This window comes from Thermobia domestica, chromosome 5 (genome assembly GCF_964235325.1).
Source record: "Thermobia domestica chromosome 5, izTheDome1.hap1.1, whole genome shotgun sequence".
In the NCBI taxonomy this organism is placed as follows: Eukaryota; Metazoa; Arthropoda; class Insecta; order Zygentoma; family Lepismatidae; genus Thermobia; species Thermobia domestica.
This window is the reverse complement of record NC_137458.1, coordinates 299,355,742-299,382,302: the sequence shown is the minus strand read 5'-3', so window position 1 is coordinate 299,382,302 and position 26,561 is coordinate 299,355,742. Positions and strand designations below refer to the sequence as shown.

Below are 26,561 nucleotides of genomic sequence, written 5' to 3'. Positions count from 1 at the left end.
ATGTGATGTTCTGGTAGCAGTATCTCCTAAACCCCTGGAGCTTCGCACCTACAACTTCACTGAAATACTGACCACATTTAGTACTACTTTCTCATATGTGTCTCAGTCAGCAACTCGATTCACCCAAACGTAAGGTTTACTTGTCAGATGGCAGCACCTTCCACTACTTCAGCTACAGAACAGGGTTGCAAGCAACGATGTTATAAAATAGAGAATCTGCCCATACAACAAAATCGTGAAGCCATACGTCACTTCTTCGCCACACCTACTCTGCCCACTCCGCGCCACTAAGATCGCAATGTTTCGAACCAACAATCATGGCGGAAGTGAGAGTAGCCAATCAGACGTGCGAGTTTAGACGATGCTCGGTTGTTTTAAGGCTTCATTGAGTTCATATGATGAAGATACGTATGGGCAGATCCTCTATTTTATAACATCCTTGGTTGCAAGCTAGTAAGCACTTATGATAGTATCACCTGTCCTAACTGCATACCTAAGCTGAGATTTTTTTTCTGAACAAATAAATTTTGTCACACAACAGTGTCTAGCCATGGAGCAGTTTACTATAGCGTAACGTGTGCTAATTTTGAAAACACGTCATTTCGCGTAATGCCCCCAACGTCATGGGACTTAAATCCTTCTGACATTTTTCTTTGGGGTACTCTTAAATCATTGGTGTTAGTCAATAAACCCCGTTCCATTCATGAATTAAAGGAAGAAATTCGACGAGTCGATGGCGAAATCAAGTGGAAACTTGTCAGACAGTCATAGCGAATTTCACGAACAAAGTTATTGCATGCCAGCGTAGTGCAGGAGGTCATATGCCCGACGTCATTCACCATACCTGAAATCGGAATGTGTAATGAACATGTTTATGAATTTTTTTTAGTATGTTTTGAAAAAATAAAGTTCATAATTTGATGTTACAAAACCGGCGCGCGTTTTGAATAACCCTATACATTGCCTTAAATTATAATATCAGGTTAATATTTTCATATATGTCTAAAACATCCATATATGAAAACCTTCAAAGATTATCAAAAAAAAAAAAAAAAAAAGTTGAAATCACAAGCACAATAATTACAGCAAAATCTCAGTTGTCAAAATAAGAGAGAAAATAAGCCGAACCTCTTTTAAGAATTTTCTTTGAACTTAAAAAACTTCAGAGGAATGTAATGTAATCTCATATGAAGGGTCTTACAATAATCTAGGGATGCGTTCGAGTCGAGTCGAGACAAAATTTTCCTGACAAAATTCGAGTCGAGACACAGCTCTTCCAATAGAAAAATATTTATCTTTCGAGTCGAGACATCACTTTTGCAGCACATTTTCGAGACGAGACAGTCCCAAATCTTGTCTCGTGCGCATCCCTACAATAATCTCATCTTACAACAAAAATAGAGCAATAGAGGACTTAGCTAATATGGCTGTCTCATAATAATAATTAAAATCCGAGTTGAAAGATGATGATGATCAACTCTCATCTGCCTATCGATTTTCAGTTTACTCTTGCCCTAGGCCTACTGGCGCAAATCCCGGGGGGATAAGGGGAACATGTCCCCTCCAATTTTGAAACGCGAACTGTCCCCACAATAATCCTTTTTCTATTATTATTATTATGGAGAAATGTGATGATTTGTGTCCGATAGCCACAAAGGAAAGTGAGATGATATCCCCCCAGAGTAAGCTTCAAATCTGCTCGCGTCCCAATATTGAAGACTGCTCCCCTGATCCTCCGCAGCATTGTTTTTTTAACTTCATAAATATTTTGATCATCGCTTAAAAAAAAAAAAAAAAAAAAATAAGGGAACGGTCTTACCTGTCCCCCTCAATGTTGAAGACAGATTTTTTTTGCCGCTGTCTAGGCCCCACTAAAAGAAGGAATGGCCTTGATGACTACATACTATTTACGTCATAATTAATCAATCATGTTCTGAATGTTTGCTTTCTTATGGCTCAAATTACATTTAACAGCTTTCTTCAATGAATGTTTAAGAAATTCTGTTTATCAAAACTGTTCCATGTATTTACCGTGTCAGTCCGCCCGGGAGACACAAAATCTCAAGAACTGCTTGATGGAGGTGTTTCATCCAATTGATCCGAAGATAGCAAATATTATATTTAGGAAACTTTAAAATAAGCAATATTAATAAACATTTATTAGTAATATGAAATATACGTGTTCACTGAAACAATATAAACGTACCTTACACTACAAAATCACTAAATATATAAATCACAAGCAATACAGATATCTTGAGAATATATTGATAACTTCACATTTTAATCGTCCAGTATCATATTTATTCTGATATATGTATTTTTATAGCCCCGTTATTTCTCAAGTTTGCGTCGCGGATTCGCGATTTAATTTCTGGCACTCTCACAAACGTAATATAATTTCAAGTTACACTATCTTTAGATCACTTCATATTCTTACTGTTTCCCAAGTGATTTAATTATATGTTGGAATAGAATCCATATATGATATGACTTTTGAAGATTTCTTTAATATATATAGATCTAACCGTATACTGCACTGCGTTTACTTTTATAAGAAAACCATTTTAATATCTTTGATGTTCATAGTTTTGCACTGCAAACAAACTGTATTTTAGACACGTTAAACGATGAGTATGTTTTTGATCACACTAATTATAAACTGGGTTCTGGAAGATAAAACTGGGTTGATGAACTAAAACGTCAATTAAAGGAGCATCAAACCCAAGTATATCTTGTTCGTTCAAAAGCCAATATTCCAGTTCCTTTAATCTCTTCAACTCCTGAACTGTTCATCTCCCGCCAACTGCACAGGACACAACGGGAGGAAGGAATAATTGCCAGAACGCCATAACCTGGTGAATACCATTCAGCTGTAAGCCCTGGTTGCTATCTTTGATTTTCCTTTTAGCGTACTCGAGAACAAAATTGAATAATAATGACGACAACGCATCTCCTTGTTTCAGGCTATTCTCAACGTGAAAGCTCGTGAACAAGTATTTTCCTATTCGGGCTTTACTTTGTGATTCATTTAAACATGCCTTAATCTGGCTAGTTTTTTCGGTATTTCAAATTCTGTAAGAATGTACAATGTTTTCCTCCTAATCGAGTCGTAGGCCTTTCCAAAATCAATAAATAATTGATATACCGGGGTATTGAATTCGCATTTCTTCTCATGTATTTGTCGAATAGTAAAGAATTGGGTCTAACACAATATGAAAAATTATATCAATCCCGTAACTTTTAAGTAAAAATAAATATTAAAATAGTATTTCATTTAAATAATAAAATATTTGTTATTAAGCAAATGTATTAATGCAAGAGTATTTCCCCGTAAACTCGGGAATACTTGCATTTCTCTGTACTTCGAATACTATTATAGCTGACAATTGAATGGATTTTATCCGATCTAGTGCCTGTGCGATTGACATACGTTATACAAAATTCCACAGTAAAATTAATGTTTGATTGTAAAGGCTTTGTCATATTTACAAACCAGGTATCATTGAACAATTCCAATTTATATATAATCACCAATGATCTATTACGTAAGCCATTTTTTGTGTATATATAATTATTTTTTTCAATATCAATGTACAGTAAGTTAGGGAAGTGCGTATAGCCCAGGCACGTAGCCAAGGGGGGTCCGGACACCCCCTTTCGAAACCAGAAATGAAAAAAATAAGGATGAAACCCTTTTTTTTTTTTTTTTTTTTTTTTGTTTTTTGAGATTTCTTCATAGTTTGTTATTAAAATGCTTACTAACATATCCACATTTTATTGTCCTAACAAACCAATATATATATGTTGCCAGTAAAATAGTTTAGATTGATTTAGCTTCTCGTGTAAAAACCACAGTATTTCATGTCACGTCCCTCCTCCTCCCCTTACGAAATCCTGGCTAAACGAATCAATGTATGTTGCAAGTAAAATAGTTTAGAATGATTGAGCCCCTGGTGTGATGACCACAGTATTTCATATCACGGACTCCACCCTTTAAGAAATCCTGGCTACGTGCCTGGTGTAGCCCTATACCTTACTAGTGTCTTACTAGCATATCATACAGCCCCCTCGTGGCTAAGCGGTTAGCGTACGCGGCTTGGGCGTGGGAGGCCTATGGTTCAATTCCCGGCATGAGCTAATGTGGTTCGATTCAACGTTAAGCTTTAGGTCCATGTATCATATAGTCTTGCTGTTGAAAGGAACGCTAAACCCAAAATCAAATCAAATCAACTAGCGTATATTAGTAAAATTAATGCTATTAATAATTATTAATATTCATTGATGTTTGTGTAGCTGGTATTGCTGTCATTGTTGTTATTATTGTATGATTGCTGGTGGTCTGAATTCGCCTCACTCAGTCATTCTGTGGGTTGAAATGGCAGACACAAGTTCGTTTTTCGTTGGAGACAGATTAATCACGAGTCTGTCGGTTCATGAACATCATCACACAGGAAAGACGAGAACTTTTTTGGGAAGCGATTTAATAAGCCTCCACCGTCAAAACGGACAATGATTTCCTGCCTTTGGTACAATCATACCTATAGTCCTGAAAAAAACTATCGCAAAGAACCTGGAGTCGTATTTAATGATGTATCCAACATGATGGAGCACATATAGATCCCTTGGACAACTAACCGTAAGTTCATTAGTAAATTATGATTTGAAAGTAGTAAGGTATAGGGGTATATAGACAGACCGGATATACTATACATCGGAGTTGTGGTATACAGAAAAATTAATAAATCACGGGAATGGCCCGACTATAAAGAAATGTCGGGTAAAGTTGCCTACACCACTGGACTATACGTCATTATACTGCAAGGTTTTTTTTTTATTTTTATTTTATTATTATTATTATTATTATTATTATTATTATTATTATTATTATTATTATTATTATTATTATTTTGGGACAAATCCATTGTGGCTCAATGTGTGCACCTGCGATCATCCTGGACACATCCCAACGAAAGTCGATTTCCTGCCAAACAGTAGTCAGATTCCGGGGGTAATGTCCGCGATGGCTGTTGTGATGTGATGTTTCAGTTCATTAACATTATCAGGTAGGGAAGGATATACACCTTATCTTTCACAACCCCCACAGAAAAAAGTCAAGTGGCGTGTAATCTGGAAACCGTGGCGGCCATCAATTGGTCCACCGCGACCTATCCACTTATCTGGGAAACGCTGATCAAGAAATTCCCGTACGTCTATCAGGTAGTGTGGCGGGGCGCCATCTTGTTGCCACCATAAACCGCCATTGTGGTCATCTTCATCTTCACCTAACCTGTGGAACAAGGAAGTTCCGGAGCATATCAAGATAGGCGATGTCGGTGATGGTGCTCTCAGCAAAGAAGAATGCTCCATACACCTTTGCTCTGAAAACAGTGCAAAACACATTCACTTTGGGGCTATCACGAACCAGCTCCACGTGCGCATGTGGATTTTCCGTGCTCCAAATACGACAATTGTGTGTTGACGCGGCCGAAAAGGTGAAAAGTTGATTGAATACCACTAAATACCACATTGTTTAAGAATGACTCGTCACCTCTAATGCGATCCAACATGATAACACAGAATTCATGTCGGGTATGTTTATCCGCTTCACTCAGTGCTTGAACCAAGGGCAGTCTGTATGGCTTCGTGGACAAACGTCTACGCAATACATGCCAAACAGTGGTCTGAGGGATACCAGTTTCTTGTAATGCATGTCGTACAGATTTTCAACGACTGCGGACAAAACTCTCCCTAACTGCTTCCACCACATCTCAGTCACGGGTGAGCACCCTGTAGCCTTTATTCAAATGTCTCGTGCCATTTGTACACTGTTGATCTGCTGGGTGGTTCCTTGTCGTATTGTGCGAAACTTACACTGTACTCTCGTTGCTAACTTCGTTTCTTCAAACTAAAACACACACTTAGCTCTTTCCGCACCAGTGTAAGTCTCCATTTTCAACGACTGACCGGTAGCGGCGCGTGTGGTTAACTCCGCAACTACTTACTACGTGAGTTAAACTTGAAGTATTTTGCAATATAATGACATATAAATCAAGTCTGTGTGGTTCCAATAAAGAATTATAACTGGTTGAAGTTGTAAACCCTATAAAGAATCATCCTATATATATGATATTCAAAACAACACCAACAACGTTTGAGAGGTGATTCCTGACACCGAGATAAGACAAAAAGTGTAGACCAACCTGGGTGCACAAGTGCTACCTTTCGGAGTTATATGCTGCCGAAAACATGAAAAAATGAACTTTAAAGGTCTATAGCTCCAAAACTATGGGACCTACCGTAGTCGGATCAAGACTTCACTTAGGAACTAGTATGTGCCCTACCCAAATATCCATGTTTCAGAATCCTGCGGTACTTCCGCAACAGTTTTTATAAAGGGAGTTTGTCTATGGGAATATAATTTGAAGTACTCACAAACTACCTCTATAAAAATTGTGCGGAAGTACTGCAGGATTCTGAACCTGGAAGATTTTTATAGAGCACATACTAGTTCCTAAGTGAAGTCTTTATCCGACTACGGTAGGTCCCATAGTTTTGGAGCTATAGACCTTTTTTCATGTATTTGGCAGCCGTGTCAGGAATCACCTCCCAAACGTTGTCGATGTTGTTTTGAATAAATATATATATGTACACGAGCAGAATGCTCGTTCTGTGCAGGGGGAGAATACGTTTCATTTTGGATATAGAGGGCACCAAAACTGCCAGTAATCAACTTAGGTAGCCCGAGAATTATGAATTCAACACTAATATCGGTCCTTTTCGATCATTTTTAAATATATCCCTCGCTCTCCCAAGTGGCGGGGCTGAACTTGGATTTAAACGGCAACGGAAGTATCACTGCTCATCTCAGCGACCACAAAAACTATGATATTCGGCACTATTAGGTCATTTTCGATCATTTTATATATCTCCCCCGTCTCCTCCTCTAAGTTACGCCATCAAAGTGAAATGATAACACCATCCCAGGCCCGAATTTCATTTGTATTGAAAATGTTATCGAAATCGGCCTGGTGGTTCAAGAGTTATTAAATCACAAATATAATCACTTTGATTTTTATTTATATATATTTTTAAGAAATTTGGATGGGAATTTATAAAATTAAAATATACAAATATGACAAAAATCTTCATTGTTTATATATAATGTGAAACTGTTATGCCAATTTTACCTAGCTATTGTTGATTGGTCACATTGAACTGAAGTCGTTGTGCTACATTGATTTGTAGCAGTTCACCTTTGCAAAAGCGCTGTATCATTTATTAGATATAACAGGGCCGTGTCGTGGAAAATCAGCGCCCGGGGCGAGAGTATACGACGGCGCCCCCATACATATATTCCAAATAATTTTTCCTTTCTTTTGCCCCTTTTTCTCCCAATTTTCGCCCCCTTCTTCGGCGCCCGGAGCCGTCGCCCCGCTCGCCCCCCCTCCCCCCACGGCACGGCGCTGGATATATTGAATTTATAGCTTCAAGACTTGTAATTGTAATCAAGTCGCTACTATCCGCTGCTCTTACTGCAAAAGTACATATTTTATGACGTGTTTTTTCAGGATGGACAATGCACTGAGTGTACCTTTCGCTTCTGTGATATTGTCTGTATAAATAGTAGACTTAATTAATTTAAAGAACCGTTTCCAAGATTCTTTCTTCAAGGGAAAGGGACAAGAGCACATTACAGATGCGCAATATTAGGGTGTCGCTGTGAGCAGACCTTAGACTCTATTTTGGACTATAAATCATAATCCAAAAAGTTGAGATTAGCGCAGCCAGTTGGCCATTCATTCGACTTGATAAAGTCCGGGACATGGTAAAGCACTTCTGGCTCGACGTTGCCTCTTGGACTGGAGCAGAAAGAATCAGTAGGTATTGCCGAAGTGTGTATAACAACTTCAATAGCAGATGTCACAGCATCAGACTGATAGTGCACAGAAGTTTTCATTCCAGTTTCAGAGAACTCGAGCTTTGTGACCCTTTGATACCACCGCGGCGGGATGTTGCGCTCGTTGTACTCTGAGATGATATGATCCAGTGTAAACTGATTTCACAGGCTATGTCTGGAAGTTGGGTAAATAAATAAATAAAGTAGCGGACCTCTACTATTGCACGCTTATCACTTCTTTCGTGGATGCCTAGGTGTTCGAAGTTGTTAACGTAATAAAGAGTGTAATAACAGTCATAAGTCTGTATGGATTGCTCAGCCATTAGTGTCACTTCGTACTAGGTATATTAAAATCTACCAATATTTCAGGAGTTTTTGGAAGCACTTCTGTTGCTAACTGCAGAATGACCTAATTGTAAATAATTTTGTTGTTCCTCTGTTGTAGGTTCATTGTACCAGTGTCTATGATAGTGTGTAATGATGTGATGGCGTATGTGTTTGGATTTTTCTTTGGTCGAACACCTCTCATTCAATTATCGCCGAAGAAGACGTGGGAAGGATTTATCGGTGGTGGGATTGCAACAGTCATCTTTGGTTTAGTGGTAAGCAGATCTATAAGAACTAGGTACATTCCTTTATTTTCTAGTGTAACGAAGTAATAAGTAAGTAAATATAGGTTTGTATTGAGTTGAGTTGTGTTTCATAGTGTATGTGATTTTGAAACATGAAGCAGATGGTGAATTTCGACATTTACAGTGTCTAAAGAACTTGTACAGTTCCAAATACTTGGTTGCTAGGCAAAGAAAGAATAGGCAGGGATGTGTTTACATTTACTTGCATTTTCGGTTGATATATATACTGTGGGGAGATAAACTCAAAAAAAGGAAGGGGAAAAAAGAAAGAAAAAAGAAAAGGCGAAGTGCAAGATTCTACAAGTTTAATTTTCATTCCAAACAATATATCTGCAACGTATAACCATTAGTCTCCAAAATCAATCAATCAATTTGGCTACTACTTAAAGAAAGCGGGTATTTTCCGCCCTTGTCTCTATACTAAAACCGGAAGCGGTAGAAATTACTACAAATTCCGGTGATGAGAATATCTGTTTAGTATGGATTCGGCCTCTCTCAATAACAGGTTTTATCTCCGACCTTATCTCTCTCTGTTGAACCAAAAGTGATACGTGTACAACTTCCGGTTTCAATACTGAATCCCGTTGTTTTAGAAGTCTAACGTATTTCAAAATCGGAACCGAAACTCTTCTTGTTCGAGGTGTGATCAAAAAATGTGGTGAATAATTTTATTAGAAGCAAGGTAATGAGCTTACATGGAATTTGATTTAATCCCCTTCAAAATAATTACTATCCTTGACTACCAATGGACTTATCCCAGCGTTGAATCCATAACTGGAAGCATTTCTGGAAGTCTTCTTTTGGAAGGGCGTTCTGCTGCTCTGTCGTGGTCCTCTCAATGTTAGGAATGGTGTCAAAACGTTTTCCTTTAAGCATGGTTTCAAATTTTAAACAGAGCCAGAAGTTGCATGTTGCTAAATCTGGTGATTAAGCGGATGTGGACAAACAGGAACACTTTTTCCGGCCAAAAACTCGCGGATCAAAGCAAGGTGTGGCACTACGCGTTTTCCCGGTAAAGAAGGAAATAACTTGCCCATTTAATCGACGGTTAAAATGCTTTTCATAGATCCATAGTAGATATTTATTTCTTCGAAAAGCTCTCGAAGAGTCATTAGCCTGTTTGAACAAATCATTTGTGCCACCGTTTGCACGTTTTCATCTGTTTTTGACGTCGAAGGACGTCTCAATCGTTGCTCGTTCTTAGCCAACTCCTTGCCGCTTTTGAATCGGTTGTACCACTTGTAAACAGTCTTCATTGCCATACACTGATTTTGACATTTCGTGAGCTTCTTTGGTACTTCTTTGCAGCTTAGAACAAAACTTAATGTTGGCGCACCACAGACACTCTTAATACGTCCTCACTCTTCTTCTTCTGGAAGCCAACTAACATGTCATAACTCGTTCAAACTCGACACTGACTGTCTCACCGGGCTTACTAGTTGAAATGGATATAACGTCGATAGATGGCACTGTCCAACTACATTCTCCGTACTTTTTGATCACGCCTTGTATCAACAACTAATAAATAAATAATTTCTTGCAACAGTTGTGAACTCAACAGCATGGACATAAAATGTATTTATTTATTTATTTTTTAATGATGGAACCTAGTGTTTCGAATGTTAAAATGTGTAAATTTGTTAAACTGAAACGTATTAAGATTGAGGTTAATAATAATTTCTGTAATAAACATAATTTGTAGCAACCATCAATCTGTGTTAATGTTTTCCCATTATTATTTATTTCAGTTGTCGTACTTCATGTGTCAATATCCATATTTTGTATGCCCAATTGAGTATAGTGAGGCATTAGGGAGGATGTCAATGGAGTGTGAGCCATCGTCGCTCTTCCGCCCACAAGAGTTCACTCTTCCAGAATCTCTCGTCGGTGTATTTCAAGTAGTAAGTAATCTCTTCCTGTGGATGAGTAGTTTTAAAATAGCTTTCCGGTGTATAAAATAGTTAAGAACATGGTAATAGTTGTTCAAGTGAAACATAATCGAGCAAAGAATGGTTCCGAAGTATCTCACATTTTCCATGCACTAAAGCAAACAGTTCTTAGTTGAATGAATGTTTCTAAGCTTTTGTAAATTTTTTCGTGAAAGCGATCGCAATGATTTTCATAAAAAGGGTGAATCTACCGTGTTCAAGTCCGACAGAACAATTACAATAACAGCAATTAAAATAACAAAAATGTATTCACAATAAGTTTATATTTTAGATCCTCTCATCAAATAACCCGTTGTTCTAGATTTTAAAAAGTAATGCAGCATATGAATCAGTAGTATTGTTAAAACTGCTAGTTCAATGTTATTGTGGTAATAAAAAATAAACTTAATGTCTAGTTAATGATCTTAATTAAATCTAAAATAAACTTAATCTAAATTATGTCCAGTATTCCCTTTGGACTACAAATAAATGGTTATTTTTAGCTAAATGCATTTTAGGTAGTATTATGTTTATACGCACTTCAGAGTTTTAGAGAATCTTATTGGGTGCTTTTCTAGATACAACTCAACGTCTGAGAATATTTATTTTATAAAGGTGCAGCAAATATATATATGTACTTGAATTAATTATAATTATTTATCGCTGTTTGTTGGACAGAAAACACTTGTTTATTCAAATACAATGGTGTAAGATAATTTACTGAAAGTAGTGCTCTTCGGTAGCTTCAACCTTTTCCAACTTTTGGGGCAAAAAATGAATTCTGAAATTATTTTTTAAAGATTTTTTTTTTTTTTTTTTTTTTTTTTTTTTAGGTGATCCATTCATGGAGCCAGTTTTCGAGATGGTTAAAAGATGGAAAATGTTGTTTAGAAATACCATGCTGCATGGACCGAAACATTGATAATCGGAAGGAACGATTTCTGGTGAACATGACGAGTGGGGTTAAGACATCCGATCGAAGTCCCTTCAAGGTTTTCTTCACTCGGTTTGCAACATGTTTGGTTTTATCATGAAGCAGAATAACTTCGTCATGTCTCAGAGCATTTAGCAGGCATTTGTCCTTAAGTGCGGGATTAAAATTGAGAATTGTGCGTCATAGTGTTCAATATTCACCGTACACACCGACTTGATCCCACCGAATACACAGCATTATCTTCTTGCCATGAATATCCGGTTTCGACGTTGATGTTGATGGTTTGCCACGATGCACCTATGATTTCTTGCGCTTCAGATTGTCGTAATGAATCCATTTTTCATCGGCAGTCACTATGCGATTCAAAAATGACCTCTATTTTTGTCTTTGAAGCGACACTTCACAAATGATTAAGCGTTTCGCAACGTCTTTTTCTGTCAATTCATGTGGTATCCAGTTTCCCAATTTCTGAATCATCCCCATTGCTTATAAACACTTATTAACAGTTGACACATCCACATTTAGTGTTTCAGACAACTGTATAAGCGTCTGAGATGAATCTTCCGCCAGGAATGCCTCTAACTGTCCATCCTCAAACCCTTTTCGGCTGACCAGAACGCATTTTGTCACTCACCTCAAATTCGTTGTCTTTGAATTGTCGAAACCAATCTCTGCACGTTGTTTCCGACAGAGTATGTTCTCCGTACGCTTCCACTAGCAAACGATGACTTTCCGCTACCGATTTCTTGAGATGAAAGCAGAAGAGCAATACTTTCTGCAAATGCTGTTGTGTAGGTACGAAACTCGACATGTTCAAGGCACGAAATAGGTATTTCCACTCCGCTCGAAAGTCACACACAGATCTGAAAGCCTAATGATTTTGCTGTTAAATACGTCTCATGCCACTGTCCGGATGCTGCACTAGCACAACTACAATCATTTTCGTCAACAGCGAGAATTAGGTCAAGCGCCTAATACAAGTTCGATAGTGGTAATTGATAAAGATGAGCATAAGAAATACAATGCAGTTTATAACACGAAACAGATAACATATCAGTTTAGTTGTTGAAAATAATAATAGCCATTATTTTATGATATACATTGGCGAAGTCCTCGAATTAAATTATCTATCACAGATGCCAGCGTTCTGGGTGGAATTAGCGTCGACTTCTTCCTGAATTCTTCAAATAGTACGAACTTGCTCGATCATATTCGTATTCCTATTACCCTACGTCAATTTAGTACCTTTCCACGTCTTCTAATGTTGAAGTACTGTCAAATTAGCGGTGCAGTGCACTACTACTATGCATTGCTTTTAAGTACTCCTCAATCACAGAAAACACCTGTGTTAGAGTCCAGCGTCCAATTGCTGATAAAAATGGCGTCCCTCCTACTTCAATATATCATGCTTGTTTTCATCCTCACTGTGTGCTGTAAGGAATACCAACCTTTGAAATTTTCTCATGAATATCATCTGACTCACTGCTCGAAAAATTTTCTTCTGACCTAGGTGCCAGTTCTGAAAATCAGGCGCCGTAATGTTACAATTTCAATTCAATACATAAGGCTTATATATTTGGGCCTTCAATTAGTTAGTCACCAGTCACATTTCCAGTTGCCATGGCGACCTCGATATTTCAAGCCCTGGCCGGACCCTTTACAAAACAACTTGAATTCCCAATTATCTTCAGAGTAGTTTAAATTTTTCATTTATTCCTCCCATTGCTTGTAAAATTAATGAACTTATTTTTTTTATTTTTTTTTTTTAAGGTATGACTTACAATTTTTTTTTTTTTTTTTTTTTTTTTTTTTTTTTTTTTTTGGCTGTCTTCCCTATTTCAAAATGTCATCCATTAGGTATGAATCAGAAATTTTAAAATGAATACTTCACACAAAGCAAGTGATGAACGAAAAATGCCTTTAGTTACAAACAACTCACAAGAAATGCCAGGACAAAGTTAAGGAATTTATTTTTGAAACTTTTCGATACTTTCTGTGCAGTACTATTAATCTATTACAATATCTCCACTGTACACAATATCTGCTGTGTGTAAGCATTGTTCAGTGTGTCGTCACTTACTTTGCACGTTGTTCACTATTGTACTTCCATTTCAATGGAAAGGGTGAGTGTGTCCTTTGAACCTCATTTTCGTTCGATTTAGTAGCTTAATTGTACACAGATGAAATATGATTTATATGTAAATTTTGAGTTTATTGATAAGATTGCTCTTCAAGCGGTTTACGCTACAGTAATAAAATTCTGATTTAAGATACCAGACTTGGCCTTTAGGAAAAGTGAATATTTTTCGCATTTAGAGAGTATGTATTACATTTGTATAATTTATTATATTATACTGATTTTTTCTTTTTCTTGAATTACTACAGCTGGGCGTCAAGAGGACCATAGTCATGTATCCATTCCTTCTTCACTCATTAGCGATGTCAGTGTTCAGCAGCGTAATAGGTCCCTTTGGAGGATTCTTTGCTAGTGGATTCAAAAGAGCTTTTAAAATTAAGGTAGGTATTCTTTTCTATTTCGTGTTCTTAAAAGTACACTGAAATGTTCCAATCGAATGTGTGCATAACAGTGGTTCCACAGAAGATTATTCTGTTCATAGAAATGACCAACATAAAAATTAGTAGTAGTAGCATCTTTTTAAAAAATATGCATGAGAAGTGTTTCGGAATCAGTTACATTCTTGTTCAGCGTGAAAGTCAGTGAAATTAAAATAAGTCAGAGAAATATTTCAAAATATACCAAGAGGATCAGCGAAATTGCTGTATTTTACAGAAGAGTTAGATTTGTTGTTTTGTTTTGTTTGTTTCTGCAGTAATTAGTATTTGTAATGAAAAATGAATATGCAGTGGCAAGTTGGCCTGCACACTTAATATTACTATTATCTTTTGAACTACTAGTTTCATGTTATCTTTACAATTTTAGTGCAAATAAGTGATTCAATTCACTTCTAGCTATAATTATTGCGAAGAGCTTTTGTTAAACTGAACATGCGTCTTCTAAACACTTATTGTATTCCAAATACAGGAAGTTTAACGCATAATGAGTATCGACGGTATGGAAGTAAGCTTATACTGTACCTAAAAAGATTAAATAAAAGAGCATAGCCTAGGAAAATTAGACAATGGTCCAAGATTGATTAAGTTGTCCTGATCTGTATAGAGGTATGTTTTTTTGCTCATTATACAAAACGATTCTGTGTTATTCGAATGAGGACTACCTTCACAATAACAACAACAGCAACATAATATAATAATAATAATAATAATAATAATAATAAACCTATTTATAAAACAAAAATATCTTAGTCTGTGAGCAATGCTAATATGTAAACTTCAAGACATGTAAGAGGTACGAGTTCCATAAATATCTAGGCGAAAATATTTATATATTCTAATCCTCACTATAAACGCAAGTCACTTCAGTGTGTCATTTTTAAAATTTAACATCCCACGATTCTGGCCTTCAGGCTGAAACAAACGGATGATGAACGAAAATGGATGATTTTTTTTTTTTTTTGTGAAATTAATTATTTGTGCTCTCACAACAGGAATCGAACCCAGGACCACGTGCCCCAAAGGCAAACACGCTAGCCACTAGACCAACGGGGAAAGCTGTAATTCCTAATAATTCCCTGTCAGGCTAATAGTTGTCGTTAACTGCGCTACCTTCTACCTGATACCAAGAGATGTCGCTAGCGTTCAGGCAATTTACAGTCGAGCCGAAGGCTTGAGGGGTACAGCTAATAATAATAATAATAATAATAATAATAATAATAATAGGAAGAAGAAGAAGATGGTGATGATTCCGAACTTTGATGCGTTTTAGTTCTCTTCTTATTAAAGTCTCCATATAATCCTTATGTGTAAATCAATATTGAACTGGCTGAATAAATACGCAAGCTACTTCCACTTTGCTACTAAATAATGAAGTGGTAAAAGTAAACGTTACGGTAGGTTCATGGTTTTAATTGAATTATCTTGTTAGTTGCAGGCTTTTCCGTATTATTTGTTTTAATATGTACTTTTTTTCACTTAGGATTTTGGTGATGTCATTCCTGGCCATGGTGGAATAATGGATAGGTTTGACTGTCAGTATCTGATGGCTACATTTGTTAACGTTTACATCTCCAGCTTTATTCAAACAGCTTCACCGCAAAAGCTTTTACAACAGGTAAGTTTCCAATACAAGAACAAATGAAAGTCGAATTGCGAAGCAAATTACAATATGGTACAGTGTTTATCATGTTTGACGCATTCGTTGCAAAACAGGAGATAATTATTTAGGTCAGTGATGGTCAATTCATAACAGACTGCGAGCGTTATCAAAATAAGAACCATACTTGAGAGCCATTTTTCTACTTCTGTTTTTCCTTCTGAAGCGAGAACTCACTTGGATGTCATACATTTTCTGAATCTTCATTGTATTATGGGTATCCTGTTTCATGTCCTGAGCTACGAACATTTGAAAGTAAGTTTTGGAAGTCTGCATTTGTCAAAAAATTGACCCAGTACCGACCCCTCTACCTTGCAGAAGCACTTTGTAACGTAAAAGTTAAGAAAATATTAGAATTATAATATTATAATTAGAATATAATTGGAAAATATAATTAAAAGTCAAGTTTCAATTCAGCTATATTGTGATGACTAGCTACACTCCTGCTTTTCACTTGGAGTTAAAATGAAAGGAGAAAGAAGAAAAAATGGACCAAATATATATATATATATATATATATATATATATATATATATATATATATACAGTAGAGCGTCGATTATCCGAAGTAATTGGGGGACATGGGTGTTCGGAAAACTGGTTTGTTCGGATAATCGAACTGTACATGTTTATTTGCCAAAAAGAAGTACTGTACAGTAAAGTTATTCATAAAAACAGGCATCTCTTTAAGTATTACAAAGTAACGTACAAAGGCAACGCCTTATGAAGGCCCCATTAGAAGCAATGTTCCACCAGCGGTGGCTCAGTGCGGCGACTACTGTGGGGAAACTTGGTTTGGGAGTGAGGGGGATGATGGACGGTAGGGTGGGAGAGTAACAGGTGCGAGCGAGTACACAGTTCGGTTAAGCGGTCGTTCGGTTGACCGACGTTCGGATAATCGACGCTCTACTGTATATATTTTTATATTTATTCCTGGATAGGATCCGGCCCGCGGGCCGCCATTTGGCTATCACTAATTTAGGTTATATCCTCTACCCTAAATAGACGATTACTACATAAGCTTATGCTATAACAAAATCAAATATTTATAATAAGATTTTAAGCACAACAAACTTTCGACACAGAGTATGTCCGGAAAGTCGTACGACTAATTTTTTTCCCGCCAAAACGTGGTAAAGAAGGGGGATGTTACCGCGCTGGTTGGGAAAGGAGGTCTTAGCTACCATCGCACCATCGCCAGTCGTCTCCAAGTCTTCACAGAGTGTAGATCGAGTTTAAGATGCCTTGTTATCTCCACAATGAATCGTTTGTTAGAACAGCGTTACACGGTGAAGTTTTGCCTCAAACTGGGTAAAACTGCAAGTGAGACTCATGACATGATCAAGGCTGCTTATGGGAGTTATACCGAAAAAAGCCCGCGTGAGCAAGTCGAAAATGAAATTGATGTTGATCATCTTTTTTTGACTGCAGAGGAGTGGTTCATAGAGAGTTTGTACCATCTGGTCAGACTGTGAATGCTGCATCCTACACGGAAATACTTGAAAGACTCAGAAAACGAGTCGCCCGCGTCCGTCCAGCAATCGCTGGATCATGGGAACTTCATCACGACAATGCGCCGAGTCACAGTGTCTTAGCTGTCATGGACTTCCTGATCAAACATGGTATCACACAGCTTTCCCAGCAACTCTACAGCCCGGATGTCGCTCCTGCAGACTTCTTCCTCTTCCCCCGACTGAAAAGGGTCATGAAAGAACGGCACCACGGCTCGGTCCAGACCATTCAAGAGACTGTAACGAGGGAGCTGAAGAGCATTTCAGTTTCTGCGTTCCAGGGAGCCTTCAATGATTCAGACCATTCAAGAGGTCGTGACGAGGGAGCTGAAGTGCATTCCAGTTTCTGCGTTTCAGGGAGCCTTCAATGATTCAGACCATTCAAGAGGTCGTAACGCTGGAGCTGAAGAGTATTTCAGTTTCTGCGTTCCAGGGAGCCTTCAATGATTCAGAACATTCAAGAGGTCGTAACGAGGGAGCTGAAGAGCATTCCAGTTTCTGAGTTCCAGGGAGCCTTCAGTGATTCAGACCATTCAAGAGGTCGTAACGAGGGAGCTGAAGAGCATTTCAGTTTCTGAGTTCCAGGGAGCCTTCAGTGATTCAGACCATTCAAGAGGTCGTAACGAGGGAGCTGAAGAGCATTCCAGTTTCTGCGTTCCAGGGAGCCTTCAATGATTCAGACCATTCAAGAGGTCGTAACGAGGGAGCTGAAGAACATTTCAGTTTCTGCGTTCCAGGGAGCCTTCAGTGATTCAGACCATTCAAGAGGTCGTAACAAGGGAGCTTTCAATGATTCAGACCATTCAAGAGGTCGTAACGAGGGAGCTGAAGAGCATTTCAGTTTCTGAGTTCCAGGGAGCCTTCAGTGATTCAGACCATTCAAGAGGTCGTAACGAGGGAGCTGAAGAGCATTCCAGTTTCTGCGTTCCAGGGAGCCTTCAATGATTCAGACCATTCAAGAGGTCGTAACGAGGGAGCTGAAGAGCATTTCAGTTTCTGAGTTCCAGGGAGCCTTCAGTGATTCAGACCATTCAAGAGGTCGTAACGAGGGAGCTGAAGAGCATTCCAGTTTCTGCGTTCCAGGGAGCCTTCAATGATTCAGACCATTCAAGAGGTCGTAACGAGGGAGCTGAAGAACATTTCAGTTTCTGCGTTCCAGGGAGCCTTCAGTGATTCAGACCATTCAAGAGGTCGTAACGAGGGAGCTGAAGAGCATTCCAGTTTCTGCGTTCCAGTGAGCCTTCAATGATTCAGACCATTCAAGAGGTCGTAACGAGGGAGCTGAAGAACATTTCAGTTTCTGCGTTCCAGGGAGCCTTCAGTGATTCAGACCATTCAAGAGGTCGTAACAAGGGAGCTTTCAATGATTCAGACCATTCAAGAGGTCGTAACGAGGGAGCTGAAGAGCATTTCAGTTTCTGAGTTCCAGGGAGCCTTCAGTGATTCAGACCATTCAAGAGGTCGTAACGAGGGAGCTGAAGAGCATTCCAGTTTCTGCGTTCCAGTGAGCCTTCAATGATTCAGACCATTCAAGAGGTCGTAACAAGGGAGCTGAAGAACATTTCAGTTTCTGCGTTCCAGGGAGCCTTCAGTGATTCAGACCATTCAAGAGGTCGTAACAAGGGAGCTTTCAATGATTCAGACCATTCAAGAGGTCGTAACGAGGGAGCTGAAGAGCATTTCAGTTTCTGCGTTCCAGGGAGCCTTCAGTGATTCAGACCATTCAAGAGGTCGTAACGAGGGAGCTGAAGAGCATTCCAGTTTCTGCGTTCCAGGGAGCCTTCAATGATTCAGACCATTCAAGAGGTCGTAACGAGGGAGCTGAAGAACATTTCAGTTTCTGCGTTCCAGGGAGCCTTCAGTGATTCAGACCATTCAAGAGGTCGTAACAAGGGAGCTTTCAATGATTCAGACCATTCAAGAGGTCGTAACGAGGGAGCTGAAGAGCATTTCAGTTTCTGCGTTCCAGGGAGCCTTCAGTGATTCAGACCATTCAAGAGGTCGTAACGAGGGAGCTGAAGAGCATTCCAGTTTCTGCGTTCCAGGGAGCCTTCAATGATTCAGACCATTCAAGAGGTCGTAACGAGGGAGCTGAAGAGCATTTCAGTTTCTGCGTTCCAGAGAGCCTTCAATGATTCAGAACATTCAAGAGGTCGTAACCAGGGAGCTGAAGAGCATTTCAGTTTCTGCGTTCCAGGGAGTCTTCTGTGATTGGCAGAGTCGCTGGAGTGTTGATGCAGAAGGGACATATTTTGAAAAATATTAATTAATGTGTCAAAATTGTGAATAAATGTTTTTAAAAATTTCAGTCCTACTACTTTCCGGACAAACTCTGTATATCCATTATAATTCTCTCTAATGTATCATTATTTCGTAACCTGAGTTTGTTTTTTCTTTATTTTCCTTAGGTGTATAGTTTGAAACCAGAACAACAGCTTCAGTTATATTATACATTGAAAGAAACTCTGTTGTCTCGTGGGATTCTGAAGTTGTAACCAGGAGACATAGGAAAAGAAGCTTCAGGACAGAAGAGCATACAGCTACAGAACAACATAAATGCGAGATTCACATAACGGTGACTGTAAAATAACGCAAATTGCAATCCAACAGCTAACCTACATCCAAACAATATAACGTCTTTTTTGTTGTTATTCTATCCGTAAAATGAAAAAAGAAATATATTTAAACCTTTAAACAGAGAGAAAAGTAAAGATATATATAAGATATATATGTATATTATAAATTATATTTTTTAGGTGTTGTGTTAAGAGTATTTAACACATGTTAGAAAGAAATGTGTTGGCGCGCAAGAGAGAGAATGTTTGTTTTAGATTTTAGAAATCTTCAGCTAAGTATATTTAATGAAGTTGTTTGTAAATCCAATGAATGGCGAGAAAAATGAATGTCTTTGTTATTTAAAAAAAGAAAAAAGAGAAAAAACAGAATGTGTTGTGACTTCTGTGTTATATTATTATCATTATTTCATACCACGTGATGGAATGGACATTCCATGCGATTCCTGCAATTGTATCTCAAGAAGCGGAGCAATATTATCTGAATCTATTATTTAAGTTTATAGAAAACAAACAATATGTAAATCCTGTCCGACATCTTGTAAACTGTTTTAATTAATTGATACGTAGAATTTTCACATATATTATAGTAAGTTTTAATGTGAGATTTTTTTAAAAAAATTAGTGTGTGTATGTATTGTTAGTATTGAAACGTAAAATCCTAAGAGTACAGTCGCCAGCAAGAGTGCTTTTTCCATTCCACATATATTCTTATGTCAGTAACTTCAAGAGAGAAAATGAAGCAACTTTTTTTTAAGTGAGTTACTTCTCCATACAGTAACTCCACGACGTACGAAATACGCGACTTAACGTCAGTTCACAGTTGCATAATAAATCTCGAAAATAACAATAGTTATGTGTCAAATATTGCGTTATTATAATTATATTAACGTGATATTTGACACATAACAATTGTTATTTTCGAGATTTATTACGTAACTATGAACTGAAGCTGGAAGAATATTACTATTATTTCAAGAAACTTTTCTATGAAGGGTCGATTGCTGCAAGAAAAATGCCTCGACTTTGGGTTACAAAACAGTTTTCCACTCTCTTTCCCTTCCCTTTGTCGGTTTGTTGTTAGTGGGTCATCCTCCAGACCATCTCAGGTTTCGGGTCATCCTATCCTTGCTTCTGAGTTTGTAATAAAAAAATAAATAAATAAATAAAAAGTCTCTTGAAGAAAAGGTGCATTGGCAGCAGAGAAAAGAAGTTTAAACTATATTGGACCTAGCCGATATATGGTGTAGCATGAATGGAGCATGGATATGTTTCGTAAAACGCAAAAGTGCGCACAGTAGATCACTGAAATAGTAAAAGCATGCTTCTGCGGCGAAAATATAGAAAAATACACTCGTCTTTCTCTCTCTCTCTTTTCTATTCGCTTTTCATTTAAAGTACTGATATACCAGATGGCCATTTACGCCCTTTGTAAAAACCAACATACAGTATTTGCAAGATTTCTCCTTATGAAACACCACAAACCTAACCCAAAAAGGATCCCGACCAAAGGGACTTTCTCTGTATATAATTATTCATTAATTACTCATTTTAGTACAGAAAATGCAATACAAAATGTACACTAAATGTAAATTAAAAAACGCATAAATATATATATATATATATATATATATATATATATATATATATATATATATATATATATATAGTATGAAACACTTTTACAGTTTATATCCAACGAATACAGCTGCGTCATGTTTCATTTATAAGATAATATAAATAAATATTATTGCAATATGTAATTTATATGTACGGTAACTCTTCGACTTACGTAAGTAATGTGCTTCGTAAAGGTTTACGTAATTTGAATTTAACGTAAGCCGAATTTGCAAATTGCTGAAGTGTAACTACGTAAGAAACAGCAATATTATATACACAATATTATTTTATAAACGAAACATCACGCAGCAGTATTTACTCGCATATAAACTATAAAAGTATGAAAACATTGCAGTGTGTTATAAAAATGTGTCACAGTATTTTGGAAACAGATTTCTCATATCAAAATTAAAAAAAAAAAAAAAAAAAAAAAAGTTCATATGGATCTGTGCTCAAAAGTAGATAGTTTCGGAGTTATAGGGTGCCGAAAATGTGAAACAAGTGAACATTAACAGTTCATAGCTCCACTACTATGAAACCTATCGTAGTCGGGCTAAGACATCACTGAGGAACTAGTATGTGAAGTATCCAAATATCCATGTTTAAGAGTGCTTCAATACTTACTTACGCACCAATTTTTAGACAGATAGGTGGAAAGTGATCAAGTACTCCTAAATAGCCTCTCGAAAAATGATTGTGCAAGTATCAGAGGTTTTGAAGGATGAATATTTGGATAGTTCACGTACAAGTTCCTCAGTCATGTCTTGACTTGATGACGATCGGTCCTATAGTAGTGGAACTATGGACCTTTGAAGTTAATTTTTTCATATTTTTGGCATCCTATAACTACCAAACTATGCACTTCCGATCACAGGTCCATGTGAACTTTTTTCTTATTTTGATGTGAAGAATCTAATCCCAAAATATTGTAACAAATTTTTGTGTATATATATATATATATATATATTCATACGCGCTGTTAGGTTTGATTTTCGAGATTTATTACATAACTGAGAATTGATGTGTTTCGTGTTACGTAGGTCGAGGATTGCATAAAATTCAAGTTCTGTAAAGGTTTATGGAACGCGTAACTTACCTAGCTCGAAGGATAATGCACATAAAAGAAAGTTGTATTTAGGTTACTCATGTTTATAGTATAGCAAGTGGAAGACGTGTTTGGGAAAATGATTTGATCGTACCTTTTGTGGAAAGACTTTTTGTTATATTCTGTGCATTCAAGAATAAGACTATACTTTTGGTGAGGGATAATTACGGGTAACGAGGGTAAATGTAAACATTAAATAGAGAAAGGATTATTATTTTGGGGGAACATCAGAATAAAGTGTTTCTATCGTTATATGAAAACAAATGGCAACATTCTGTGCCATGGCGTTTTTCTCTGTAAAATCCTTTCGTATATTTTCACTCTAATTTACCTGAAGTCCTTAATGGTAATTGTTAACGACGAAGGAAGCTTGCTTTTTTTTTTTTTTTTTTTTTTTAATGCGCGGAATAAAACACACGTTTTTTCTAAGACGTGAATTGAGGCGCGTTTTCGAGGTGGTCCAATTGGTCAGTATCGTCCCTTGGGTTGGGATATTTTCCTCAGGCCCCTTATTATAGGAGAACTAACAAAGTATTGTCTCTAATTCACTGTCGTGATTCAAAATATTTAAGAGATACTGAACCATCAGTTTGTATGACATTGTTACGATTGCATACTATTAACCCTAGTCAGTATACTTACGGTATATAAAACACCACGTATACTGTCTAGGGTTAATGTCTCGAAGTGCACCTCGTAAAGGGATATTATCATCATTGATATGAACATGTCAGAGTTAGTGCAAAATAATTTATTCATGTTGAATACAAAATTCTCAGCGACATGATTAACTGTGCAATTTCGACCCGTAAATCGACGAGATAGCCCTGCATTCGGTCCGAAGTTATTAACAAAGCACTTTTGCTGGCAACTGTATTTTCTTGTTCAAGAGTGGATTCTCTTTTAACAAAAGTTCATTCATTAATTATTTCTCAAGAAGTTGAATTAGAAAAAAAAAGTTTAAATTTTTATGGCATTAATTTAGAAAAAAAAAATATACGGAAAACTGAGAAATTTACACGAAAAGAAAGAATCTTCTTTCAAAAGTGACTGATTAACGTGTGCAAAAATATTGTAATACGTTTAGTTCTCATAAATATAAGAACAAGCGATAATCTGAATCTTGGTTGGGTTGGCTTAATTTGGGGCATAAGTACACAAGAAAACTTTATTATTATTATTATTATTATTATTATTATTATTATTATTATTATTATTATTATTATTATTATTATTATTATTATTATTATTATTATTATTATTATTACATTTCGAAAGTGAAATAGACCTCGTGAACAAACATCAATGTTGTAGAGTGCGTTTATTCAGAACGGTGTTTTGGTTGAGGACTTAATGCTGATTCTTTCATTTCTAGTTGAAGATTTTAAACTGCTTTCTCACAATTGGAATCTACGAATGGGATTTGCAATTTTATAGTCATTTTGTTCCATTTGACAATAAAATGAGTAGTTTTATCGAATCAAAATTCACGGAAACATCTTCAAAATAGGAGTTTCAGCTGCAACCAGTTTATTTATACTATTCAGTGCCGTGCCGTGGGGGGCAGGGAAGCCAGCGGGGCAACGGGCCCGGGCGTCGAAGTAAGGGGACGCAAAATTCGAGAGGAAAAAAGTAATAAAAAGTGCTCAAAATCAAGAAAAAGCAGGGTTTATTAAAAAAAAAAAAGTTTTTTACGCTTTGCACCAACCATAATGAAGCTTCGCGGCTGGTCTGTTGACCTCACTCATACGTACGGGGACGCCGCCGTATAATCTCGCCCCGGGCGCTGATTTTCCACGGCACAGCATTGATACTATTTAATAAATTTATTAAGCTACATCATGTCTAATGTAGAACAAAATTGTTTTTATCCCATGTCTTTCCACCTGAAGCATGATTCATTGTGTACTTATAATTCGAATTATCTTTTATTTTCATTTGTTCTCAAAGTGTATTTTCTAAGAGCATGAATAACCAGTTTTTGTGTACCCATGTATGTCCAAAGGAACTGGTGTTGAAGTGTCACGTACTGGGCCAGTATATACTGTGTCTAGTAGTTTACTTTGTGCGTCTGTGTCGGTGATTTCCACTACATTATTACTGATGCACTCTTGATGATTGAAAATATTTTACTTCTGTTGACGAAAAAAAAAAAAAATGTTATTTGAGGCTGACATTAATTTATCTACTAATTATCGACTGTAAAGGTTTTAATTCGCAGCATAATGTTAACATTTTTTCAACTATCTACCATTTTGTTTTCATTAGGCAATAACCTATAATTTAAACTTAAAAAAAAAAAAATGGTAGATAGTTGAAAAAGATTCAAAATTTAGCTGAAAATTGTCCAAAGTGAATAATTCATGTTATGGCTTTTAATATGAGTTTGTGCTAAACGAAATTATATCTGATATAGGACAGAACTGGTCTTATTATTCACTTTCTTGATCAAATTTGAATAATTAATAATGTGAATTAATATTTAGCAATCAGTAATAGTAAGTGAATGGTATATATTAGAAGTTTGAATACGGTTTGTTGTGTGTATATACAGGGCGATTCAAAAAACGGGAAAATTTTGAAAATTTAAATAATTTCATGAAAACATTTTTTTTTTTAATTATTTATCTCAGTTACTAGTAAAAATATGCCATTTTAGAATACATACAGTTCAATTTTAGTAACTGGTGGCCATTGGTTTTGCCAGTGGCCACCGGTTACTATTTGATACCAAAATATTCATCGTCCTCTTAGGCATTGATCAACACCAATGCCATCTCTCTATGACTTACGGTTTCCGAGATATGGCTCCTTAAATATCCCGAAATCGGAAATTTTTTGGTCAATATCTCGGGAACCGTAAGACATAGAGAGATGACATTGGTGTTGATCAATGCCTAAAAGGATGGTGATCATTTTGGTACCAAATATTAACCGGTGGCCACTGGCTACTAAAATTGTACAGCCTGTATTCTAAAATGGCATTATTTTTACTATTAAATGAGAGAAATATTTTTTTAAAAATTTGTTTTATGAAATTATTTAATTTTCAAAATTTCCTGAGTTTTTTGAATTACCTTAAAACTATATAAAATATAAAATTTAAAACAGTTCTTATAGTGTTCTTTTGTATAGTCTGTTGCCTGATATAAAATGCTCATTTCAGGCTTTTTTTTTAATGTCCTTTTCTTATGAGAGCTTTGAAACTTTAACTATGCATACGTCCATCTTTCACTTAGCATAATTTATTCTACATTATTAGTTCGTTGGTGTGTTTCCAACAGTTTTAAAACATTGTTTGTGAACAATGTTGCGTGTCATTTTTTTTTTTTTTTTCTAGAAAACTGAAATCTGTGGAAAAAGAAAGGAAATATACTATTTTCCTTTGACTGTTACAATACAGTATTATTACGTAGACTAGAAAGAAAGAGAAGGCATAGGGTAAGTCGAGAAATATCGTCGAAATATGTCCTGTAGGTTGAAAGGATGTCGTGTCATGCTTCCAAATTTTGTAACTTTTTTTTTATATATTTTTTTTTTTAAGAAAATAAAAAGCTTATAACAATTAAAGAAAAGATTTTAAAAATTTCAAAAGCTAGTCGCAACATTAGTTGACATCTCGGAAGAAGAATTGATTTAAATAAATAATTTGTGAAATAAATATTTTGTAAAATAAGGTAGATATGCGTGAAGTTGTGTTGGTTTAAAAGTTTGTTGTGTCGTATTACATAAATAAACTACCTGTTTTTTTTCAAATCAATACATCAGCTTACTGTTTACTTAAGCTGTAAAAAGCTAATACAAATTGTCGCGTTTCAAGGCTGAATTAATTAAAAAAATAACTTTAATCCTAGATACCTCTCATTGTTAACCAGTCCCAGTGTATTTGTTAATTGTTTCAACAATTGTTTATTGTTTTAGATTAGTTCTAGATCAATTTTATTGTTTTAGGTTAGTCGTAGCATCTGTACAGTGATAGAAATTTCATAGTTTCATATAAGTGTGTGTTAACATACATAGATAACCAGTAAAATTAGACATCAATAATAGTCAAATATCTTAATATTTGTTCCGAAAGCGTGAAGTAATTTTTCTGTTGAATGTCCTGTAGCATCTGTAATTTGTTT

At 36.4% G+C, this 26,561-nt stretch overlaps 1 protein-coding gene across 1 annotated transcript in view; it reads left to right on the top strand.

Moving 5' to 3' along the window:
• Cds (CDP-diacylglycerol synthase) overlaps positions 1–21,763 on the top strand; it is a gene marked incomplete in the record, with an annotated part of 193,108 nt that extends 171,345 nt beyond the window's left edge. Inside the window, 5 exon segments of the mRNA XM_081760359.1 lie at positions 8,346–8,502; positions 10,281–10,433; positions 13,780–13,911; positions 15,449–15,583; positions 19,545–21,763. Of these exon segments, the coding sequence (XP_081616485.1) occupies positions 8,346–8,502; positions 10,281–10,433; positions 13,780–13,911; positions 15,449–15,583; positions 19,545–19,631 (664 nt within the window).
• Positions 21,764–26,561: the final 4,798 nt, after the last annotated feature.